The sequence below is a fragment of the Lontra canadensis genome, unplaced genomic scaffold (genome assembly GCF_010015895.1).
Source record: "Lontra canadensis isolate GAN:19392208 unplaced genomic scaffold, GSC_riverotter_1.0 scaffold4450, whole genome shotgun sequence".
Classification (NCBI taxonomy): Eukaryota; Metazoa; Chordata; class Mammalia; order Carnivora; family Mustelidae; genus Lontra; species Lontra canadensis.
Window position 1 is genome coordinate 1 of NW_022635431.1, and position 2,328 is coordinate 2,328.

Here is a 2,328-nt window from a genome sequence, read left to right on the forward strand (position 1 = left end):
CTCCTATAACAGCCCCCAAATTCCACATGTGGGTTTTTTTTTTTTTTCCCCTATGCGACTGGACAAATTGAAACTGACTGCAAAGGGTCTGGAGTCCTATTTTCTCTATTCACACATCTCATTCTTCCAGTTCCCTATCACCTCTCATTTATTATTCACTCAATAAATATTTTTGTAATACCTACTATGGTCCAGGTACATCCTGATGTTGTCAAGATACAGAGCTAGAGATGATGATGAGCAAAACACATCTCCTTTCCCCTCTTGGAGTTTACCATCTAGTGTGCCCAGACAGTATAATCACAACTGCCAAGGAGAATAAAAAAGGCCAGGAGAGCACAGGAAGGCCTATCTGCCCTGGGGCTCGGGAAACAGGCCCAAATAAGGCAATAATGATTGAGCTGAAAACAAAAGTTCTCTGGGACAGGAAGGAAGGTGGATGCTCTTGGCACAGAAAGGCCAGAATGGAAAGCTGGAGGTAGGACTGGGAGACTTCAGCGAGAGAATACTTCAGATATATGCACGAGCAGTTCAGAGAGCTGCTTCTTTTGGTCTCTTCTAGATTTGGGTCCTCAAGTTACAAAAAATGGGCAACAGTTAATGGGTTTGAAAGAGAGATGTGACAAGATTTAAGGGGTGTTTCTGAAAAACTACTTTGGCTAGAGGGTGGGGAAGAGGTTGGGAGACAGCCAGAAGAGTGAAGGTGTGTGGGGGGGCGCAGTTCAAAGTCTGTGGCTGTAGTCCCCACAAGGAAGTAGTGGTGATTTGAATCAGGGTGGTGGTGGAAGAGAGAATTGGGAGAGTTTCTCGAACTATTTAGGCCCCTGCCTGAGGGCTGGATTGGAGAGGGAGGCACACTCCCACCTGGTGTAAGCGACTGGATTTGGGGGCCATTAACCAAGAGGCGGAGCATAAGAGGAAGACCAGGGGTTTTGGGGGCGGGGCCGTGCGCGTGTGTGTAAGTTGGTAGGGGAGAGGGAGGTGTGCATGGTGACAGAAGGAATGAGCAGAAGGTAATCACCTTGTAGCACCTACACTTCCAACCTTTTCTTTTTAAATTTTTTATTTCTTTTCAGCGTAACAGTATTCATTGTTTTTGCACCACACCCAGTGCTCCATGCAATCCGTGCCCTCTCTAATACCCACCATACACATCCAATCTTTTCAACCAAAGCATCGATTCAAATTTTTGACCGGGCCCACAGTAAGACATACATTTTACATAGCCTCTGGTACACAGGCTAGATAGAAATTCACAAAACAGTGCTTCTCTGTTTTGTGTGTAATGCAGGGGTATCTCCCATATTAGTCCTTAAAACAAGAACAAAACCAGCCAGCATGGGCTGGGAGGCAGTGATGACTGCCATGATGGCAGCCATGACGGCAGCGGCTACCATTATGGCGTCGTCTGCCATGTCCTTTTGTGACGTTGGGTCCTGGTGCAGCTATTAGGACGTTGCGACCGGTGCCCAGAACAGACCAAGCTGCCGTTTCAGCCTGGAGGGCGGGCAGGCGGCTGCGGCGGCCCAACCCTCCCGTGGCGGCCCTTGGCTCCCCAGGCAGGCATGGCGGCCTCCACCGCCTCACACCGGCCGATCAAGGGGATACTGAAGAACAAAAGCTCCACTGGTTCCTCAGTGGCTGCCTCTGCCCAGCAGTCGGGAGGGACAATACAGGAGGTCCAGAGAAAAAAGTCCCAGAAATGGGATGAATCCAACATCCTGGCAACACACCGGCCTGCTTATAGAGACTATGACTTCATGAAGATCAACGAGCCCAACAGCCCCTACTTCAGCCCGCAAGACGATGGAGAAGATCCAGTGAATGATTCTGAAGCAAAGGAAGCCATGACCCCAGACAACTTAGCCAAGAAATTCGCCGCCAGTGGTACCTCGGAATTGAACTGCCAGTTGGGAGAGCCGGAGAGTGACGGAGCACACAGCAGCAAGATCCTTCTCGACAAGCAAGAAAAGCAGCGGCAGTTCGAAATGAAAAGGAAACTACACTACAACGAAGGCCTGAACCTCAAGCTGGCTAGACAACTCATCTCCAAAGACCTCCAACATGAGAAAGACAAGGATGACAATGAAGAAACTCTACATAGTGACAACAACGAAGACAACACTACTGCGGAAGAACCCAGTGAAGTTCCTACGAAAGACGAACTGCAATCCCAGGCATTCTGCACCTAGATAACGTTTGCTCTGCCCTGCTGTCGCTTGCTTTGCCCCATACGAACTGCTAAGAACTGCTACCGAACTGCTCCGAACTGCTCCGAGCTCTCCGAACTGCTCCGAACTGCTCCGAACTGCTCCGAACTGCTCCGAA

The 2,328-nt window shown here is 49.7% G+C and overlaps 1 protein-coding gene across 1 annotated transcript; it reads left to right on the forward strand.

Annotated features, from left to right (window-relative positions):
- Nucleotides 1-1,475: 1,475 nt before the first annotated feature.
- LOC116863883 (protein phosphatase inhibitor 2 family member C-like) lies at nucleotides 1,476-2,192 on the forward strand. The gene has a single exon (XM_032851190.1). The coding sequence runs from the start codon at nucleotides 1,566-1,568 to the stop codon at nucleotides 2,190-2,192; it is 627 nt and encodes a 208-aa protein (XP_032707081.1). The 5' UTR covers nucleotides 1,476-1,565.
- The last annotated feature ends 136 nt before the right edge of the window (nucleotides 2,193-2,328 follow it).

Excerpts from the sequence above, each read along its gene's own strand:
- LOC116863883 (XM_032851190.1), top strand. The coding sequence starts at position 1,566 with ATGGCGGCCTCCACCGCCTCACACCGGCCGATCAAGGGGATACTGAAG.